The sequence below is a fragment of the Furipterus horrens genome, unplaced genomic scaffold (genome assembly GCF_987537825.1).
Source record: "Furipterus horrens unplaced genomic scaffold, mFurHor1.1.pri manual_scaffold_13, whole genome shotgun sequence".
In the NCBI taxonomy this organism is placed as follows: domain Eukaryota; kingdom Metazoa; phylum Chordata; class Mammalia; order Chiroptera; family Furipteridae; genus Furipterus; species Furipterus horrens.
The window spans coordinates 32,867,435-32,887,846 of NW_028327183.1; the positions used below are offsets into that span (position 1 = coordinate 32,867,435).

Genomic DNA, 20,412 nt, shown 5'->3' on the forward strand with positions numbered 1-20,412 from the left:
ATGAATGACAGAGGAAAGTAAGTGGTTCTCCTGACCCAGAGGGACTATCAACATGGACCTCTATGTTGGAGGGTGGTCCCATGATGGCACCACACCCACCCCAAGCTCTGGCATTCCAATGGCTTGGCATTTGCATTCACACACAGCAAAGAGGGTTCTGACCCCAGATGACTCGCACCCTTGCAGACTGGGGCCCCACCTTGGCACTCACCACAGGGATGTGCAGCTTGCTGAGCGGTTTGCCGTCTAGGAGGTAGGAACCTGTGTAGGTGACATACTCAGCGTAGCACTGGGGCGCCTGTGGGGTGATGTAGCAGAGGATCTTCCGCTTCTCCTCAATCTTCTTCCTGATTTGCAAGTATTCAAAGTATGGGTTGGATCTGTCACTGTGGTAGGGCTCGATGTCATCCAACTTTATAGCATCGACGATGGCAGCCAGCGTCTGCTGGATCACCTCCCGCGTCTGCTGCGTGGACGTGTTCATCTGCTGTTGTAGCTGCTGGCTGGAGCGCTGGAAGCGGCGTTTGCGTGGGTGCTGGGCCTGGGGGTCCTCCTCCTCGGAGCCTCTACCCTTCACTCTGGGGGTGGGGGCAGGAGCAGATTCCTTCTCAGAAGGAGGTGAGCTCTGCTTGTTCTGGTTGGCCAGCATCTGAGCCCGGTTCCTGGTCATACGCTGGGGGATCTCCTCCACTTTGGGGGCCTTTGAGGCTTCAGCTGTGGGTCTAGGTTCCGATTCTGCAGTTTCAGGCTGGCCACTTCCTGGAAGCCCCTCAAGCCCAGCACTGTCATGCAGGCCAGCCCCATTCATCACCTGTGCCTGTGCAGGGCCATCCCCAGAGGGCTCAGGCGTACTGTGGGATGCTGCCAAGGGGTCTGGGCCCTCTGCCTCGTCTCCACTAACTGATGGACGCTGCTCTGGGGGTGCTGGTGTGAGCCCCAGGCTGGGGTCGGAGGCCTCAGGGGCCCTCCCCTCCAACATAGCGTCTGCTTCCACTGTAGCTTCCAGAATCATGTCTGGCACTGGCCCCTCTGAGGGTGAGGGCTCTGGCTCAGCAGGGAGCCGGGTAGCTGCCTGGTCAGGAGGCAGCAGGAGCTGTTCCTCAGCAGCTGATGTAGCCACATCCCCACTGTTCAGGACCACAGGGGCCCCTGCAGGGGTACTTTCTGGAGGAACAAGAGGACTCTCTTCTACAGGTTCTGTTTCAACATCAGAAACATCTTTAGTTTGCAGAGGAAGCTCTGGCAGTGAGAAGGGCCCCAGGTCCAGATCGTCCTCGGAGTTGGGAAAGGCATCAGGCCAGGGCACTGGCTCCACCTGGCTGAGAGCAGACAGACTGTGGCCATTTTCCAGGAAGTTATTTTCCAGAGGTCCCAGAGCCTCCACCTGAGTCACAGTGGTCATACATGCAGGCTCTGGGGGCACATCAGGGGGTGCTTCAGAAAGCGACTTGCAGTTACTGAAGAAGGACTCCAGCCTGGAGGAAGGTGTGAAAGGGGCTGGTTCTTCTGCAGTGGAGATGGCGGCTGGGATTGTTTCCACTGAGGAATCTTTGACTTCCTCCAGTCCTGGCTCAGGGACCGACAGAGGGTATGCGACAGAGACTGGGTAAGGGGGCTCTGTGGTGCCAAAGGGCCCAGGGGCAGCAGAGTGAAGGGACTCGGCTGGGCAGAAATGTTTTGGAGACTCTGGAAATCTCTGTGGAGACTTAAGCATAAGGTCTGACCCCATTGGCCAGCTGACAGGGTTTTCAGGGGTGCTCCCCATTAGGCTGGAAGAGAGGCCCTGCTCTGAGGCAGTGGGATGAGCCCACTCAACTGGCTCCTCTGTGATTACAGTGTTGAAGGGGCCTTCATCCAGGGACTCCAAGTAGCTGGGCTCTGGTGGGATGATGGCGGCGGTGGCCTGCTGGTCCTCTGTGGCATCCAGGGGAATGCCCAAGTCGGGGGGAAGGGCCCCCTCCATGGATGGGGCCAACAGTTCATCTCTGTGCGAAGTGGGGGACTTTGCTTGTAAACCAGAGAAGGCACCCTCTGGGGAGGGGGTGGTGGTGACCACAGCTGTGGACGGGCAGTGCAGAGTGTCCACCTTGGGGGAAGAGATGCCATAGTCTGGGGAGTAGTACCCCGGAGACAAGCAGGCAAACTTCTCTGGGGGACCTGAGGGCACAGGGGCCTTGTCCTCCAAGTGCTGCCCTGGGGAGTCATAACTGGATGCGGTAGGGACACTCTGCTGTCTGAACAGCTTGTCCCCAATGCTGAATTCTTCTTCAGGAGTCCTCCTGATATCGACAGAGACTGAACGGTAAAGGTTTGTGCACAGAGGCCTCGTAGGCGTCTGGCTTGGGGTTTCTGAAATTCCGCTCGCTGCCACAGAGAATCTATCAAAGAAGGAGGGGGAGCAGGCACTGGCGGCCGTGCTGGAGACTGGCGGAGGATCTGTGCAGTCAAATATGAGGTCAGGGTAGTCCTCAGTGCTGCAGGATGGTGTCCTGGGAGTGTGCATCGCCTCCTCGTAGCTGGGGCCGGACACCACAGACGCAGGGGTGGGCACCCCAGTGGGCCGGTTCTGGTCAGGTCTGGGGGAAGCGGGCAAGACCTCTTTCATATGAGGTCCTGCCAACCAGTCTCTGGCATCCACAGCTGGTCCCGGGTGAGGCTTATTCTCTGGGACTGGAGGAGCAGGAGCTGACTCCTTGAGCTTTTTGTCTTTAAGGGCAGGGTCCAGCCCCAGTGGCTTCTTTGGAGGGACATCCAGACTCTTCTTCCGCATATCCTCACCCGGTTTCATCCTCTCCTTGAGCTTAGGGTCTCCAGACCTGTGCCTCATCTTCTCCATCTGTTTCATTCTTTCTTTGTGCCGTTTGTGGCGTTCCTCAATCTCCAGGTCTTTCTGGGAGAGCATTCTCTCGAAGCTGGTCATCATCAGATCACCATCTCCCAGAAGCTTCTCTCTGGGCCTGACATCTTTCTTGCCTGGGTCCTTGGACAGCGGTAACTTATCGTTTCCATTGCTGATCTTTACAGAGTCACCTTTTTCTTTCTCTAGATTTTCCTTGAATTTCTCCTTCAGTTTGGTCTCGGAGAGTTTCAGGCTTTCATCCTTGGACTTATCTTTAAAGGAACTTTGAGGACTGTCCTTGTCTTTGGCTGCTGGCTTGTGCTCATCCTTGTGATGTCTCAGGAGCCCATCCCCATGCTTGTCCCTGTGCCTCTCCTTCTCATCTCTCCACTTCTCTCGGTGCTTCTCTCGTCTCTTTCTCTCTTTTAGGATGTTGATAGCACTAGATCCATAAGGCTTTAGTTCCTTTTCTATTTTCTTGGAAGGTTCTCTTTCAGAATCATTTTTATCTTTCTTTTCAGTAGAAAACAGTTCAGCAGTTTTATCTAATTCGTCTTCTATGTCAGTTTTCGTACTGTAAGAAATACCATAAGCATCAGCATCTAAGAAATCCTTTTCATACTGGCTAGAGTCCTTCCTGCTGCCAACATCCTTGTAGTCCTCGCTCTTTTCTTTTTTCTCGGACTTATCTTTCTTGACTCTCTCTCGATCATGGCTTTTCTTGGATGAGGATGAAGAGTGCCTGTGCCTTTCTTTCTCCTTCAGCTTCTCCTGTGGGCAGTTCTCCTTGACCCTCTCCTCTGGAGGCTCTGTGAAGGACACCTCCAGGAGGGTACTCAGGCCTGGGTCCTGCCCTCGGTCCGTGAAGCTGTCGGAGGACACCTCACTGATCTTGTCGTTGGAGTCTTCCCTGTATTCATGCAGAGCTTCTTCTTCTAACTTTTCCAGCAGGCTCTTCTCCACCTCGGCACTTTTTGACACCTTCCTCTCTCTGCAGTGCTCCTTGTCTGGTCTCTCCCTGTGCCTGCTCTTGGCCTTGTCTTCAGCAGAGGGCTTCTTCTCCACCTTCTCGCAGGGCTTCTGTTTGTTTTTCTTTTCCTGAGTAGAATCAACTGAGGTTCGGTCTTTCCTGTCCTTATATTTTTCTGTAGACTCTTTATCCTTCTTCTCTTTGTGCTTTTCAAAGGCTTTTTCTTTCTTGTCTTTCCCCCCTTCTGTGGCTCCTTTTTCCTTTTTCTTTTCTTTGAATTCTTTATCTTTCTGCTTCTCCAAGTGCTGCCTGTCAGCAGAGTGCTTTCGGTGTCTGTCTGAGGGGTATGGCTCCCTCCCGTCATCTTTTTCCTGGAGGCTGTCCACCCTCTGCACTTCACTGGCCTCTCCAATTTTGAATCCACTTGCTGTATAATCTTTTTCATCTTCACTTTCATCTGTAAATATATCTGCAATATACCAGCTTTTCTCTTTACCTCTTTTTTCATCTTTTTTTTCAGAGAAGTCTTCTGATAGAATTCCAGGGAAACTCTTCTCCTTTTTTTCTTTAATTTGGTCAAGAGATGTTTTTCTTTCCTTCTCTTTGCTATGTATATCTTTATGTTTTTCTTTAGTATCTTTTTTCTCTTTAAAACATTTTTCAAATTCTTTGTCCTTCTGACATTTTTCAAGGATAGATTTTTCATTTTTATCTTTGTCACTGGACTTATCTTTATATTTTTCTAATTTTATTTTCTCCTTTTTCTCCCTCTCAAGGCTGTCTTTCTTCTCTCTCACTGGATGGTGCCTTTCCCAAGGCTCCAGACCCTTCCCAAAGTCACAGTCAGACCTGTCCTTGAATACGCTTTCGCAGCCATACTCCTTCAGGTCCTCCCTGTATGCCTCCTCGGCCTTCACTCTGCCCTCTTTCCGTTCCTTGGCACTCTCCAGAGTGTCCTTCCTATCTCTGCAGATGTCACTCAAATCCCTGTCCTTTCTGTCTCGCCCACCTTCAGCGGACTCTCTCCTCTTTTTGTCCTTTTCTGAGAGATAGCTGGATATAATTTTATGTTTTTCACTTTGGTCTTTTCTCTTTTCAGAGTTTTTATCCAGATAGTCCCTGTCTTTCTTTCTAAAGAAAACATCTTTGTCACTTCGTTTTTCACTGTAGTCTCGTTTTTTATTTTCCCGCTTCTTCTCCTTACTGTCCTCTTTTACTGTTTCCAAGATCAGTCTGGCTACAGAATCATTTTTAATGTCCCTATAGTCTGTCACTGGAGAATCCCAACTGTCTTCCCCTTTGAAATCAAAGGACGAATCAGACAAGTCAGAAAACCATCGATCTTGCTGATCGTCAGAAAGGCTAAATTTGGTGTCTTCGTTCTCCAGAAACTGACTTTTGTTACAATATTCATCAAAAGCAGAATCTTCCCTGTACATTTTTTCTTTTTTGGGTTTTTCTTTATCTTCTTTGAAAGTCTTTTCTTTCTCTTTTGAAATTTTGTCTTCTTTAAAATCATTTTTTTTCTCTAATTTTGAGGGCCTGTCCTTGGACTTTTTCTTTCTTTCCTCTTTGTACAGTCTCAGTTTTTCCTCTTTTGGAGACTTTTCCTTCACTAATTTCTCCTTTTCTGCTTTATTTGAACGGTCCTTCTCTTCTCGGAAAGACCTGCTTATGTCTTTGTTTGTGTCTTTGATTCTCTTGAGTGACTTTTCATCTTTGGAGACCTTTATTATGTCATCTTTAAAGAGCCATTCTTTTTCATCCGACTTCATTTTGCTAAGCTTCTCTTCTTTCTTAAAGTGGTCTCTCTCATGCTTTAATACTTTTAACTTGCTTTCAGTGGAAATGTCATTGTCTAAAAGTATAGCTTTGTCTGACCTTTGCTTGGAGTCCTCATATTCGTAAGTGAAACTTTTCAATTTGAGTTCCTGACTAACTGAACACAGCCCCTTTTCCTTGTTTTTGTGTTTATGTTTCGTTTTATGTTTCTTGACCACTTTTCCCTCCTTGTCTAGCTTGGGAATGGCACCATCCACACTGGAGTGAAAGGAGCTCTTCTTCTCTGACAGAGCGCTCTGCAGGCTGCCCCGCTTCCTATGCTCCTGCCTCTTCCTCACTGGCTTCAGTGACTCTACACTGGAGCCCTCGGAGGAGCAGTCAGACTCGCTGGTCAGTCTCGTTCTCGTGGAGTCTGATAAGGAACTGACCTCGGACCAGGCAGGAGAAGAAATGGTTTTCCAATTGTCTGTCCGCCAGTGCTTGGCATGCTGGTCTGTGTGGCTGGGGTTATGCTTCTGGGTGGTGGAGCTCCCATGAGACGAGGTGGAGGAGGCAGACAGGGAACTAAACAGGGAGGGGTCCTTCAGCACCAGTGGGGATTCCTTGAGGCAGCCAGAGCTCCCCACTGAGTCCCCATCGTCCTCGTCACTCTCTGAGGACTCACTCTCTGACTCAGAGGAACAGAACTTGTCACTCCTTTTCCCAAACCTCACTTCTTTGCCTTTTGTTTCTTTCTTTCGCTTCTTTTTCACTTTATTTTTTTCCTTCTGCTGCTTGGAATTAGAAGGCTCTCGTGTTTTATTACTGGGCAATATTGTGTGTGCTGAGAGTCTCAGCTTCTCTCCTGTCCCCACAGTGACACTAATGTCCTCCTCATCTGAGGTGTCTGACAAGATGCGATGAGAAGCTTTCTTTGGTGCAATCGTATTATTTTTAGTGTAACTTTTCACTTCCATTTTGGGTATAGAAATAAAACTATTTGATTTAGTCTCTTTCCTGTACTCCTTTTTCAGTAAGTGTTTGTCATCCACTGGAGGAACTCTGTCCTGTTCGTCATCCTCATCAAACTCATACTCGTCCTTGACAGGGGTCACAGTTTTCTGGGGCTCTGGATTCTTAGCCTTATGCTTTAGGCCTTTTTCAAACTCAGAGTCCGTGTTATTTCCATCAACTGAACTAGAAGGTGCAAATGATGGGGCGTCTTCCTCCTCTGAGCTCTCTGTTGGAAACAAGGAAAAAGATGTCAGAGGTAGGTTCGAAACACCTGCAGACATGGACAGGGGAAAGCTGTATGGAGAGGTGACCTGGAGAAAGACCACGCTAAGCACTTGGTCACCCCTAGGAAGGGATGGGAAGACCCCCAGAGAAACACTTCACTTGAGTGAACTCTTGAGGCCAACCACGGGCCAAAGGAAACCAGAGAGAGGTTTGTGCAGACAAGATGGAATATTAGGATAAGCCTACAGGCTTTTTGGTACTAAAACACCAGGTCCTCAGAGTCTAGAAGTTCCTTTAAGTGCCAGGTGTTTAGGAACCTGGGACCCAGTGTGCTGATCTGCAGATGAAAGCCAACATTGCCTCTGACATCATAGCAGTACTGGGAGGCCTGTCCCCCACAGTCTCATACACCCTGATCCTACCCCACAGCCCCCACCCTGAACATTCATTGCCTGGTGCCCAGCCACTGACCAGTTGAGCTCTCCTCACTGGATGTGTAGGTGCCCTTGCCCAACAGCAGGTTCACCATGGTGGGGGAGTTGGCCACCTTCAGCGGTGTCTCGCCCTTTCGGTTGCTCTGCTGAGGATTCCCTCCATATCGCAGCAGCAGCTTCACCACCTGTAAGACAGTAGTAGGTGTGTGAGGATGTGTTCTGAGAAACACTGACTGTGCTATAGTGCCTGTGTAAAACTGTAATTTGTTTAGAGGACCTTGAGCTTAACAACAGAAAAGCCCCACACTTAGGGCCAGAAGATGTGTGCACAGCACTTTCTGGTATAGTCTCTAGACCATGTCTTGTTCCATAGGAAGGACCCTAATGGAGTCCTGGCATCCCTTTCAGGCTCTCTAACAGGTAGAATAGTCCCAATTCCCACAGAAGGCCTTCTCCCTCGTGAAGAGTTGACCACTTTCCCGGAATCTTCTCACACAGGTGCTACCCTCCTGCTAATAAAGAGCTTACCATCCAGCAGGGACCAGTGGTCATGAAAGGGTTCTGGCAGTTTAGGGGGAAGATTTTTATTGGGTTGGGGGGGAGGTTTACAGAATAGAGGAAACAGACCAAGCTTCTGCAAGTAGGTTTATTTTATGTTTTCATTTATTTTAGAAAATAAGATTATCTCTTGATTGACTTTACATGGGTAAAGATGGTCATATGAATGACAGAAACACTCAAGGTGACATTTCAACAGCTCTGTTCAACTGTTTATAATCTGTGCTTCATATGCTCAGACAGCTGATTCACTAAACTCAAGTAAAATATTAAATTCAGTCTCAACTTTAGTCCAGTCAGAGTAGAGCATGCGAAGAATCTTTAAAAACGGCTGATATAAACTCTTGTTACTCACATACTCTAATTTTCATTTAGTAGTTACAGTTTCTACTGCTTCATCAAGACAGTCTCCTATTGCTGCTCTAACAAATCACCACCACCTTCGTCTTATAGTCCTGGAAGTCAGAAGTCCATAATCAGTCCCGCTGACCCAGCTGATGTGTGGTATCGGCTCCTTCCTTTCCATGAGTGTAGGGTTCATTGCAGTGGGGGAACTCTGGTTCCATGTCCTTGCTGTCTGCCAGCTGAGGGCTATCCCAGCTGTTGGAGGCCACTGCATTCCTTGGCCATGGCCCCTGACTCTAAGGCCAGCAGTGCAGGTTAGGTCTCCCTCATGTTCTCCCTCCTGCCTCTGCTTGCAGCTCTGATCGGGCCGCAAAAGGGTCTCTGTTGTCAGGACCCTTGAAGGCCACTGAGTCAGCCCAGGTAATCCAGGATCATCTCCCACCTACAGTCCTCTTACCATATGTAAGAGGTCACATGTCACAGGTTCCAGGATCCAGATGGACATATCTTTGGGGGCCATTATTCTGCCTCCCTCACCATGTTTCCACAGTCTTTGGTAGTTTCCATAATAGAAAGTTTTAAAACAACAATTACAAAAGTACACAGATTCAAGTGACGACCCCCCTCCTCCCTACTTTATCACCTACTAGCTCACAGCCAACCTCATTTCACCCACACTGCCCATTCCTCCATGTATTTTTAGCAAATCAGACATTTTATTAATTTTTTCAGTGTATTTTTCTAAAAGGGTCCTTAAAAAACAAGAAACTATAAAGCCATTATCTTACCTAAAAAGTTAACTAGAATTACTAACATCAAATAATCAGTGTTCAGATTTCTCCAGTTGTCTCAGAAATCTTTTAATTCAAAATGCCCTCCCAATCTCTCTCCCTTGAAGTGACTTGTCAAATAATATTCATCATACTCTTGATACTACTGGTTCCCTGGTACCTTCTAGAAGTGACCAGGCAGAGCTGCCATGAGGAACATTATGAATTCCAATAGCCGCGTCACGTTCTGGTCTATTGGTGTCATCATCCTCACCATGGTCAACTCTGCCATCTTTGGCCAGGAGTCTCTTCAAGATGGCTCAGGTGATGACTACAGCAAGAGCGCCTCATCTTTGCAGCCACCCTGCTTTCTGGCAGCACAAGATGCACCAAGTACATCATATACATCTACTTCAGACCTAGAGGCAGTCATTTCCCCAAGGAGGCTGAGAACTCTTAGGGGAAACCATGCAGTAGGATACTCACTGCTGTTGAACTGGCTACACCTCTCAGATCACATTAGTCGAGGCCTTCCTAGTCTAACAGGACCACAGGAACAAGGAAAGGGTCCAGCAGGGTCCCCCTTCCTATGGGTATGATCATTCATCTACTAAAATCCAACTACACCTGCACGGCCAAAGCAGGAGCCTTTCACACACACTGAAGACGATACTGATTGTCAGAAATGCAAGAGGCTATTTAGGGGCTGACCCAGCATGAGAAAGCTGGGGTAGTCAGAGGACAGCTCTGGCAAGGGGCGAAGACTCACTTCTCAGTTACCCAGCAAACATGAAGGACAACGAAGACAGAGACCGGAGCTACAGAATGACATGGAAGTCAGATGGGAGACCCACCTTGTAGTGCCCATTGTTGGCAGCATCATGCAGGGGCGTGTCATCGTCCAGGCCCTTGGTGTTCACCTCTGCACCCGCAGCTAGCAGCTGCTTGGCAACGTCGTAGTAGCCCCGGTTACATGCCTCATGCAGCGCTGTCCAGCCTAGAAACAGACACTTAGGACATATGTTATTTAATCCTCAGGAATGTTACCCCTGTCTCAAGGCAACACTCTGAGGATGCTGATGACAGGACAAAGCCCTGGAAGGCGTTGCTCTGAACTGAAAGGCTATAGAGGTCTAGGGAAACCCTGAATGTGCTTTACTGTGGTGCCTCTTGTTTGCTCAGGGAGATTTGGCTTGTTAACCCTACAGATTGATTATCCACTTGCAGAGTTAATCCTGAGCAAAAAGGGTGGAGGACTGGTGAACACAGCATCATGAGAGGCCTCAGCCTGGCTCATCCATCAACACATAGGGAGAAAAAACTCCCATTTTAGAACATTATAAAGTCACACAGGGAGAATCTCCTGGTGGTAGCTGAGAGCCTCTTATCTGCCACCAGGTAGAGTGGCCACACACAGCAGTGTATAAACAGGGCCTGCTCCTTTGGACACAAAATTCGGGTGCTGTGAAAAAAATCTTGATTTAGTACAACAAAAATTTTTGAATGCAAGCAGATTGTAACTATGTACTGGAAAATGTGCTAACAAAACAGACAACAAAGCAATGGGATCTAGAAATAAAGTCATGTATTATAGGAAAATGTCATGTGTTACATTAAAGAAATTAAATCTGAAAATTAAAGAAGTACTTTAATGATCCAACTAGAATAACAATCTTTGTGTGTGTTTTAGAATTTTTACTGAAATATTATATGCATAGCATATACCACAAATTTTTTATGCATTAACTTATTGATGGACATTTTTGTTATTTTCAGTTTCCTGCTATAAAAAATAAAACTGTTATGGATATTTTTGAAAAAAAATCTTGCTTTAGGAAAATTGCTTTTTTAAAAAAACGGTGTTAAGTTTTGGTCAGATAAGTATCAACTAGGGCAATAGAAAAAATCCTAGTACTCTGAATCAAGACTGCTTTGCTGATCTTATCTTCTCATTCACCTTTAAGAAACAACTCAAATCTGTTGATGATGCATCATGGCATAATGGAAGTATTTTATACAAAAAAGGAATAACTGAACTGGATTAACAGGGCCCTCCCTCAGCCTGTGTCAAGTTACAGACGTGTGCTATTTGTCTTATATTAAAAGGAGAGTGGTGGGGTGATGTTTCTTTCATGGGAGGTGGGAAGGTGTCCCTGGGCAACATAACTTCTTCCTAAATATCCCAGATACACCCCTCCCCCAACTGAGGTGCCAGGAAGAATGAATCCTCTTGTGAAGAATTGGGGTTTATATACCACAGCAGAGTAATAGGTAAAAATTCCTCAATTCTCTTAAAAATAATGAAAAACAAAATGGTTTTATTTTGAAATACTTTCCAAGAAACACTAATTCCTCCATCTCAGAAACAGCAAATTATACTGGTGTTAAGAGTGGGGTCTGCCCCATGCACCTAGAATGGACCACAGAACCACATGGGCCCAAGGACTGGCTCTTGCTCCTGCCATGCTAATCCCAGGTGCAAGGCTACTACTGCCAGGATGATGACACTTGGCCAGAGGACTCCACACCTCTGGGGAGGCCAGCCTCACACCCTCCTGTTAACTTGCTGCAGGGTCCCTCTGCCCTACCATCTCCTGGGTGCTGTGAGCTCTCACCTGCAAAGTCCTTGACGTTGACATCCGCCCCCTCACTGATGAGCTCCTTGATGCGTCGGGCATCTCCCCGAATGGCAGCTCGATGCAGGCGGGTCTCTCCCCTCTCGTTTCTCTTATTCACTTTATCTTTGGTTTTTGAGGCAGAGTTAGGTGTCCCCTTCTGACACACTGTCGATTGGGAGGGATGCTTTGGTGTTGTATCTACTGCAGGCCAAGGAAATGACAGAGAGTGCATTACTAGGGGTAGAGAGAGTGTGGCTGGGCCTGAGGGTGTCCCTGCTTTGTGGAAACCTCCAGAATCTGGGCCATCCTCACAAGGGAAAGAGGATGCCTTTGCTTAAGTATCCATCTCCACGTAGACAGCCTCTCCAGTCCCAAAAAACAGCTACCCTGGGGGCTCACCTGGGCTGTTTGCAGACTCTTCTGCTGTCATCTGCATGAGGAGAGCCACCTGCTGGCGCTCAGAGAGGGGATAGCCGGCTCGGATTCCAGACAGCCCCATGCCGAACAGCAGCCCGGCCTTCCTGGTGACAGGCTCCTTCTTAATCCTCTTCCGCTCAGGACCCTGCTTCTCTGTGAAGTGGTGGAGGAGAGGGGGGAGATTTCATGCCATGGAGTCCTCAGAACCCAGAGTCTTTGCTGGCATTTCAGAGCCTCTGCCTTCCACCTCACAGGAAGGGCAAGAACAGAGCTGGCAGCACTCCTGCTGCCCATCATCATCACCTCTTCTAGCAGTAAACATGAGACACAATTCCAACACCTTGTTATTAGCCAATGAAGCCTGCTAAGCTGTGGCCCCCACCAACCATTTACTCGGCTCCAGGTGCCTCCCAGACCACCCACTATGTGCAAGGCGGTGGGACAGTTGATCACCAATGTCCTGGCTCAGACAGGACAGGTCTCCATCTATTAAATACACACTTCTGTAATTCAAGTCCTCCTTCCCATCCCGCCTCCAAACAGTACAGACATAAAATGGCAAACATAGTTTAGAAATACATAAACAGATCAAGGCCGACTTGCAGTACTGTACCTTTCTTCTTGCTTCTAGGCACCTCCATTTCATGCCATGGCGCTTTGAGGAGCGAACCCGCCTTGAACCACGACATGGACTGAGCTGGAGGCATCTAAAGGCATCAACACAGAGCACTAACAAGACACGATGGAACAGCGCGGCCATCCCGTCTCAGCCTCCTCATAACAAGCAAATCCTCCACCTACCTCACCCATTATAAAATACCCTGTCAACCTTGAACAGAAATGCATGTGCTGTTCCTTTTAAAAGCAGGGGTTGAGGGAGAGAAAAGATACCCCCAATTCCAGGAGCCAAAAGCCTGCCTTCTTCCTTCACCTTGTCCTCCTGTTGAGGGGAAATCTGGGGTCCATCAAGAGCCTCAGAATCGCACCTCCCCCAAGCCCATGCTTTCGGGTGGAGACCCTGTTCAGAGCCAAGATATTGCGGGGTGTTCTAGGTCACAGATGCAAAGCTGCAGGCCCAAAAAGAGACGTGGGTCTCTGAAACTCTCCTCTGAGAAGTGTTTTCCTTAATTCCCACTCAGCACATCCAAGGAGCCCCTCTTTTGAGGTCACTCAGTTGGCCCCTGCCTGGGGCTTGACCCAAGAGAGGTGGTGATGTCTGTGAAACAATGACTAAACAGATCACATATCCACCTTGTCCGCTCCCTCCCAGAACAATATCCCTTTTACTATTCACCACCTCAGGCCATAAACTGCTATTTCTTTAAGCATTTTAAATTGCCTTTTTAAAAACTAAAGTGATTTGGTAAGAATGCTGACTCATGTGCTGAGGTGATAACTCAGGCACCGCAGGTCACCATCACCAGCAACAGTTTAAACCAATCCATAAGCGCAAGTCAGAGAAAGGAAGTAAATTCCAGGAAAAAATGCTTTCTGTTGATGACCGTAGCTTAGTGCACCTGCACCACCCCCATTCTACCTACAACCTCCTTTCCAAGCAGTAGGGCCTCATGGTACATTCCAGTAGCAAGGGCCTTCAAGGAAGCTTCTGCACAGGCTGACAGACTAGTTCTGGCCCAGTAACTCCAGTAAGTTCCAAGAAGCTACACCCCACTTTCTAACTGACTGGAAGCCATGGTATCCAAATTGGGCACTTGATTTAAACACTCGGCCTTACACAGCTAGTGTTTCAATCTCTGCCCACACCCATGCTCTGCCTGCCTTCTCTCTGTTTTCCCACTTCGCCATTTGCTGCTTATGTGACACATTCCGATAAAGAAGATGATGGAGCTTTCCATTGCAAAGGTACAAATAACGATGGAAAAAAGACCAGTGGGAAGGCCAGACCCACCTCCTCGGCAGTTCTCCACAGGCACAAACCAACCAGGGTGGTGATGCCCCACCACCGAAAAGGTGTTTCCAGCACAGGGTCCTCAGTGTCCACTGCAATCCCCTTGTAGGAAGAAGGAAGGCACATGCATGCTCCCCACAACCTGCCCAATCTCCCAGGAAGCACTGCTTGGTCTCAAACATTCAGCATCCAGCCTCTTAGTTCACCATGCCCCCATTAAGAATACACAGTTCAAGAGGCCCACTGCTTCCCCCTCACCTAGTTGTGAAGACAGGAAGCTCAGTGGGAAGAGAATGAAAGCAGAACCCGAGAAAAGCAGTGTAGAGAACTCCTGATTGTGGGTGACATTTGCTAATTACACCGAATAACTTCAGAGGTAAAAGTGCTGCTTCTCTGCTATGTGCAGATGCTGAGGATGCTGGGTGGAGCCAGGGGAGGTAAGGCCAGGGTCTGAGTGGGATGTCTTCAGGATAAATGTGACAATGACTTTAAGATGCCAGAGAAACCAAGCAGAAGGTACCAGAGCCACTCTCTTCAAGCGCCAGGACAGGCAGTGGACTCTTCAGGAGTCAAGGAGGGGGAGAGGGACCTTCAGGAGCTCACCCCACACTTCCTGAGAGTGGTGGCTGAGAATTTGTGGCTTTTTATCAAGAGGGTTTTCTGCAGCAACAGAATTTGACCCCAGCTGCACAGTAGAACCCAACGGCACACAGCCTACACTCTGAGGAAGGGACAAAGGTCAGAGGTGGAATGTGGAGATAGCCCATGTGTGGCGTGTTGGTGCCTCTTCTTTCAACACCACACCCTATACCACCCCCTTCTCTCTGCTTCTGCTGTCACTGAGCTTCAGCAAAGGCAGGATTGTGTCTTCTCTCTCTCCCATGGCCCTGAGCTGTAAGCATTCTCAATGATGCTGAAGGAACGGTGCAGACACTCTCCCCCCGAATGTGGCTAAAGAGAGAAGCCTTCTCACACAGAGACCTCCTGGGCTTAATTTGGATATTTATGTTTCCTAACACAGGGAAAATCCTAAAATGTTATCAGATCTAATAAGCCAATTTCTCAATGCCAGAATATTTTCTGCAAGCACACAAAGCTATCAGTATCTAGAGGGGTGTGAGCAGGCTGTGAGTTTCAGGATGGAGGGATTGCCTGTGGAAGCCCTGCCTATAAAAAGGGAGCCTCTCCATGCTTGCCCAGCCTCAATGAGGCAATGGTGCTGAGGCCCGGCACACACAAATGGTTGTTGTTGCATGCTATAGAAGCAGTCCCACTACACCCCTTCTAGACCCCTTAGCCCACTGTGTCCTGTTGGCAAGGGCCAACCCAGGTGAGACTAACCCCTCAGAGGTGGGAGGCCTGTAAAATCTTCCTCCTGCCCCAAATGGGCAATGTGCCCCTTCCAGTCAGCACCCTACCACCAAGTACAATGCAGGGTACAGGGCAAGAGGAGGAACATTTGGGGTAACTGGCAACCTCTTTTGGCATTCTAATTTTTTGTTTGTAATATCCAACCGGAAACAAAGCAGAACTTATATGAATTCCAAATGGCATTTGCTAAGTGCAGAGTAGAAAACTGGTAGTTCTGTGTGACAGCCAAGCAGCAAGTGCGCGTCAAGGGCATGGTTCTAACACAATGGTCAATGAAATGCCCCCAGGCTAAGACTGGAGGTGACGGGGTAGAGTTGTAGAGTGGGGACTGTGGTCTGCAACTTCCACATGCTTTTAAGAGCTCCGAGGGCCAGTGACACAGACAGAGTTCCAGGGAAGGCAGAGTAACGGAAAACATGGGTGGGAAACAGGTGGGCTTAAGATCCCAAGAGCCAAAGCAGGGCTGCCTTCTCACTGGATTCTTACTTCCGGTTCCCTCAAGTCTGCCTGCTGTCTTCCTCATTATTTCTGTGTTCCTGGTATTCCAATGTTAGTTGTGGTATTCCTCTTAGGCTGATGAATGAAAAATGGTTTCACATGAGCTTGGGCAATTCCCTTGTATCATCTTAGGAAGACAAGGTGATATGACAGCACCTTGTATCCCTACAGTACCTATATTCTTGTGCACATTCACCTATAGTTTCTGAAGTCAGTGAACATTTTATTAGGCTTTCTTGGTATGTGGTCACCCAGGTAGCAAATGCAAGAATCCACACCGTCCCCAAGCCGTCACTGGGTTTCCTACTAAAGCCCTTTCTCCTCCTTATCCCAGCCCTTCTGGAACACACTCCTGCACTCTTTACTGCAGCTGTCTGACTAGAATGGGGCCTTTTCCCAGGGAACTAAGGGCTGCCAAGGGCAGGTGTTTCTGGGGGACCTTTGTGTGCAGGGGTCAGTGTCCAGAGCCCACCCCCTGCAACTGAGTCTCCCTCCCCAACTGAGCTTAGATGCATCTACCAGAGAAAAGACTTGTCTGAATTACAGTGAATTCTGGCAGCAAGGACACAGAGTGAGCATCTAGGGGAAGGTTTGCCCATTAGAACCAGTCAGAAGTATCCAGTTTTGTGGGGTGGTGCTGGCTTCCATAATATTATTGGGAGTTGGCTTGCTATGTGTAGGCAATGTCTCCTCTCCTTGGCCACTTTTAACAATTCTTCTGTGCTGTTCAAAATACGTATATGTTTAAGTATTTTCCCCTGTGCATAATGCATTATGCTACCTGAACTGAGGACTCCCGTTTCACAGACATGAGAAGTTCTCTGGCTTCTCCGAGCACCAGTACCCTCACTCCTCTCCTTGATTAGATGCTAACATTGCGCCTCAGTCCCTTCCCCCCTGCCCATGTACATCTGATAACGTCTTTCATGTTTCCTGTCTCTCTTTCCATGCCTCAGTCTAGGCAATTTCTTTAGCTATAACTCCCAATTCACTAATTCTTTCTTATGTTATATCTGATAAACTATATAATCTGTCTATTGAGTTTTAATTTCAGTGGTATTTTCATTTCCATATGTTCTATTTTATATTTTTAAAAAATGTGCATGATCTTTTTTGACAGTGTCCTGTTCCTTGCTCATGTTTTCAATTTTCTCTTTTATTACATTCTCTAATCGTCAAAAGGCATGAAGTCCCTGGGGCTGAAACTCTCTCAGGATGGGTTTTTTCATCATGGTCTGTAGTTCTGACTGGGAACTCATGTTGGTCTGAACTCTGGGTCCCAGGAAGGTGCACGGATGCCCGTCTCTGATCTAGGACTGGAGGAAGCACAAGGTATTTCCAATGGCATAAGGTAGCACATATGTAAGTGACAGCCCTACAGAGAGGGCAGGGTAGGTTAGTCTCTGAGGAGACTTCTCAAAAAGCCCCTCCCCAGCTGGAAGAGACAAGTGCCTTAACTGGGGAATGGTGCCGCCTGGTCTGAAGTGTCTACAGGTGTGGCTCTCATTGGCCTGACCTTTTAAGGTCCTTGGCCTGTCCACTGCCGCCCCAGCAGACTTGAGGACAGTGGCCAGGGCAGAGATGAATCTCAACTCTCACTGTTCTCAGCTGCAGGGACTTCAGGTACTCATCTGTTATGTTTATCACTCACTATCTCTAATTCCTAGGCTTTTCCAGCAGCGGGGTTTCTGAGGAGACATAGTCTACCAAATTGCCCAGAGAAATCTGTCATTTCTATGACCCATCATAAAATCCTAAGATGTCAATACCATCTTGACTCTATTGCATGGGAAAGCATTTAGAGGTGTTATTGTGAAATCACAAAGTTCATTATGATGTCAGGTAAAATTTAGGTCTTCAGTAGGTCGAGTAATATAGTACTGGGGAAGTTGATGTCCTGACAGCTTCCTTGTGTCTCCGTGGCCTCAAGAGCATGCGTTCCATATCAAACATGTGACCTAGCCTTAATGTTCAAAGTCATGAAACACAGTACTTCCCACCAAGAAGCCTGATTCATGGACAGTCCACACACTAGACAGATGATCCAATCAGGTAATGAGTTTAAAAAAAAAAAAAAAAAAAAAAAAGCCAGGTAATGAGTTGCGTGAGGGATTGTCACGTTTACCTAAGCATTACACTCCAATTCTTCAAACACAGCAAGATGAAAGACCCACAGTCTCCAGCAGAATGCTCTCCTGCTTAACCAGCATGGTAGAGCACTGTCTAATATTTAGGCTGCAGTTGTGACTGGCTACTCCTTCTGATTCCCTGATTTGTATCAATTTCTTTTTCTTTTTTAGAAGTTACTATCTTCCCTCATTTTAAAAAGAGGGGCTCTGTGTGACTCAGTAGGTCCCTTCTCCTCTGGTCTTAGTCTCCCTCCAAGAAGGGTGCAGTTTGGACTGCTCATGGGAATTCAATGAAGGCTATCATGACCAGCAAGCCAGAATACAAGAAAGTAATATCAGCATGAAGGGCCAAGACAACAGTCTTCCAACTACTGCCCATCTCTTTCACTATACCAATGTACACTGAGGATTTTCTTAAAAAGTCACGAATTCAAACTTATAACCACGCCTAACCATATCATCAATCCTACTAGTCCCTGGGCCTGCCTACACAGGTCTTCAACTGCAATCCTGGGAACAACACAGGTGGAGAGGCCATGTCCTGAAGCAGACTCCTCCCAAGAGCTGACTGAAATGCTCACTGTGAGACCCCCTCGCCCACAGCTTCATACGTCACTATCACAAACTCCTCGCGGTTTAGACATTTGTAGATGAAAACACTGAGCAACAGAGAAGTTAAGAAATACACTGAAAGTCTAAGTGTCTAACCAGGATGCATCCAAACAGGCTTGTGTGTCCCCCTTGAGCCTCCCCTCTATGGCCTTCTCTGATTGACTACACTCCTGAGTGTCCTCACAACTCTTGGAAGTAAAGAATCCTGAGATTCTGTGGGGAGGACTAGAAGTTGCCTTTGCTTTGTGTCCTGTCACTGTAATTGGTTATGGTCAAGAGAAGGACTACACGAGGGGACCTGGGAGTCCTCTCAGCAAATCACTGAAGCTGGAGTGGTCATGGGGCCGATTCATCTATGCTATGTTGACAGCATGGGCCTGGCTACCTGCTGGAGTGTACCTGTAAGGGGCCCTAACACCTTTTCTACAACTGAGGGAAATAGAAAATTTTAAATATAAAGTACCTTCCTTCCTTTGCTGGGCCAAACTCATCTTTGTATAAGAAAAAGACAGTTCAAGTTTAGAGAGGAAAAATGATTGAGAAATAGCTTGACCAAAGGAATTCTTAATTATTTGAAACTATTTTACTTGGATATATGCTTCTTTATGAGTGACCAAATGTGGTTCCTCAGAAAAATGGGGTCTTTACCCTTGATCTCTGAGTATCATGAGAGGAATGGGTACTGGGCTCCCTTTACTTTCTGCCCTGTAGCATCCCATCTCTTTACTGTATAACAAAATTCATCTCTTTTTCACGGTAGTGGTGGGTCATAAATGGGCAGAACCTAAGTCTAGCCACACAGTGAGAGAAGAGAGCCACAGAGAAGTGGGCCTGGCTTTGTCCTTCTCAACTCCACCATGAGACAGGAGGTGATCAAGTGCTCAAGGTAGACTGAGGCAGGACTTACTGCTGCATGTGGCTAAAGCATCCTATCCCAGTCCTTCTAGCTTTGGAAATCTTATAATGCATTAGCTAAATCCTGAGAGCTCCTAGGGTCACACTGTGGGTGGCATGTGCCCTTTACAGCTAGAGGTTTCACAGTGGTGCCCATTTCCCATGGCACCACCTTGCTCTCCCGCTGCCACAGTCCAGAACTCAGTGAGTGAGCAGAAACCCCTTCATTATCATGCAAAAGTCACCTCCAGTGCTCAGGAGGGCATGGTGTTGAGTTCCAAGAAGTTCTGCAGATGGCAGAGATAATGTCTTTCTTTCAAACAGGGACAGCCCCTGAGAAGTCACAACAGCCAGTAACTTTCCCATCTTACAGAACCAAGGTGATCATGATCACAGTAAATGTCCTCAAACCTCGAACACTGAATGAATGCGTTCACATTTCAGCACACCCTAGATTTCAGATTATTCATAAGGTAAAAGCAAAATAAGAAAACTTTAATTTTTCCTCATTCCAAAAACACATTCGAGTGTTGAGACTAGGCAGTTGCCAGTTCTTCATGCTTCTGGCAGAGAGGCTCTCGAGGGGAAGCCTGTGTGGCCTCTGAGAACAAGCAGGGCCCACCTGTGGTTCCAGGTAGGAAATGGCAAGCTAATGTTCAGACTAATGGATGGAAAACTATAATGGATTAAAAGGCTTATGTAGGAAGCCTGAAGAGGGTAGATATTCATCTAAATCAATCTGAACAATATTTAAGATTTTTTCAAGTTGTGGAAAAATTTAAACATATAAAAAAATAAACAGAACAGTGTAATTTGAAGCAGTGGCATCATATAATGCCATCATGAACACTCTAAGTGGTAAAATGCTTTACACCAAAACCAGCAGTGAGTCAGCAGCAGGCTCTCGGGCAGGCTGAGCCTCCTCAGATGCCCTGCTTGGGAAAGGCTGTCCCACTAGAGTGGCCTGCTTGTTTTTCCTAGAAAGATAGCTAGACCTGCTTCAGCCCTAAGCCAGAGGGGCCAGGATGCAGCACGTGCCGCCTGCATC

At 47.6% G+C, this 20,412-nt stretch overlaps 1 protein-coding gene and 1 long non-coding RNA gene across 6 annotated transcripts in view; one reads left to right on the top strand and one right to left on the bottom strand.

The window, feature by feature from the left end:
- LOC149994422 (uncharacterized) overlaps window positions 1-14,554 on the top strand; it is a 49,036-nt gene extending 34,482 nt beyond the window's left edge. For both annotated transcript variants that reach the window (XR_016507727.1, XR_016507726.1), the window contains exon 3: window positions 12,583-14,554. This is a non-coding gene — a long non-coding RNA (uncharacterized LOC149994422). The remainder of the gene's footprint in view (window positions 1-12,582) is intronic.
- ANKRD11 (ankyrin repeat domain 11) overlaps window positions 1-20,412 on the bottom strand; it is a 245,423-nt gene that overhangs the window by 11,196 nt on the left and 213,815 nt on the right. For 2 of the 4 annotated variants that reach the window (XM_090260379.1, XM_090260378.1), the window contains exons 5-9: window positions 11,934-12,104; window positions 11,532-11,735; window positions 9,771-9,913; window positions 7,281-7,428; window positions 212-6,810 (exon numbers count right to left, since the gene is read on the bottom strand). In XM_090260379.1, the coding sequence (XP_090116505.1) occupies window positions 212-6,810; window positions 7,281-7,428; window positions 9,771-9,913; window positions 11,532-11,735; window positions 11,934-12,104 (7,265 nt within the window). Of the gene's footprint in view, window positions 1-211; window positions 6,811-7,280; window positions 7,429-9,770; window positions 9,927-11,531; window positions 11,736-11,933; window positions 12,105-12,564; window positions 12,659-20,412 lie in introns of those variants that run through there. The other 2 variants (XM_090260381.1, XM_090260382.1) reach the window with 2 other exon arrangements.